Source organism: Asparagus officinalis, chromosome 6 (assembly GCF_001876935.1).
Source record: "Asparagus officinalis chromosome 6, Aspof.V1, whole genome shotgun sequence".
NCBI lineage: Eukaryota > Viridiplantae > Streptophyta > Magnoliopsida > Asparagales > Asparagaceae > Asparagus > Asparagus officinalis.
Genome location: NC_033799.1, coordinates 27774820 through 27776317, shown reverse-complemented (window position 1 = coordinate 27776317; position 1498 = coordinate 27774820). Strand labels below are relative to the sequence as shown.

The 1498-nt window shown below is 35.4% G+C and overlaps 1 protein-coding gene across 1 annotated transcript in view; it reads right to left on the bottom strand.

Annotated features, from left to right (window-relative positions):
* The window catches only part of LOC109845965 (reticulon-like protein B9), a 32256-nt gene that overhangs the window by 18919 nt on the left and 11839 nt on the right, over nucleotides 1–1498 (bottom strand). The window contains exon 3 of the mRNA XM_020415193.1: nucleotides 674–854. Coding sequence (XP_020270782.1) covers nucleotides 674–854 — 181 coding nt within the window. The remainder of the gene's footprint in view (nucleotides 1–673; nucleotides 855–1498) is intronic.

Sequence of the window (1498 nt, the reverse complement as noted above, 5' to 3'; positions counted from 1 at the left end):
TATATATATATATATATATATATATATATATATATATATATATATATATATATAGAAAGAGAGAGAGAGAGTGTGTGTGTGTGTGTGAGAAATGGGTATGCTTGGTACCAATCACAAATTTTGTGTTTGGTAGTGAGGTGTCATATTCTCATCCACTCATTCCAATTCCTAACCACTCCCCAACCTATGTGAATGTGAGCCCCGATATATATATATAGAAAGAGAGAGAGAGAGTGTGTGTGTGTGTGTGAGAAATGGGTATGCTTGGTACCAATCACAAATTTTGTGTTTGGTAGTGAGGTGTCATATTCTCATCCACTCATTCCAATTCCTAACCACTCCCCAACCTATGTGAATGTGAGCCCCGATATTAATGAGTGGAGGGGAATATGTCACCTCACTACCAAGCACAAAAACTTATGTTTAGTACTAAACATACCCATTTCTCTCTCTCTCGTGTGTGTATAGAGAGAGAGAGAGTGTTACTTCTATAGCACTTTTACTTTCATGAACTTGTCAGAGTGTTACTTCTATAGCACTTTTACTTTCATGAACGGTCAGTGTAACTTCTATAGCACTTTTACTTTCACCAACGGTCAATGGATGCTTAAGAACTTAAGAACTGTCTTCACTTAACAAATGCAATTTATAGAACCCATGAAATGAAACTTACCAGTTCATTAGAGCTGCGGCATTAGACCATAGGAAGACCACAAGCATGGCCATAATTGACACGTGGCACAAAAGTGTAAGCAGATTGTACTCCAATACCTCGAACAAAAACCATGCCAAGGTTCCGCCAATGAGCACTGCCGCCGATGACCGTTTGTCTCTCCACATCACGATATCAGCAACTGTTGGTAGCTCATTCAGCAAAATCATTTAATTTATATTTTTAATCCCTCCAGTTACGTGTAATAGCAGCAAGATATACGAATTAAGAGACCCATTCAGGAAATAATGTGGAAGTTTCATGTGAGATATAAGCGTGTGTGATTAGTTCCTCATGTGTTATCATTTGTATAGTATTATCATTCATTATCCGATAAGATGTTTGTGAACCTTAAGAAGAGACTTAGAAATACTAGGGCTTAAAGGAAATTTCAGAGCAAAGGGAAATGATTAATGAAAATCTCATTGAGGGCTAAAAATAAGAGGGTGTTTGGGAAGACTTATTTTTTTAAGCTTTTATAAGCTATGCTAGCTTTTAGTGGCTTTTGGATTTTTGGATAAAAATGCTATAAAAATTATTTGAGTAGAATAGTAATTTGTTTGGTCAAACCTAGCTTTTTTTAATTGAGCTTATAAGCTAGTTTTTCAAAAGCTAGGGTATACCAGCTTTTTAAAATGGGACTTATATGCTAACTTATTACACATTTTACCAAACAAATAGAAATGAAAAAGCTAGTTTGACCAAAAAAATAAGCCTCCCCAAACACCCTCTCTAAGTCAGTTGAATTTAAACTATACTAGAAATATTTGCATTGACATTGATGCT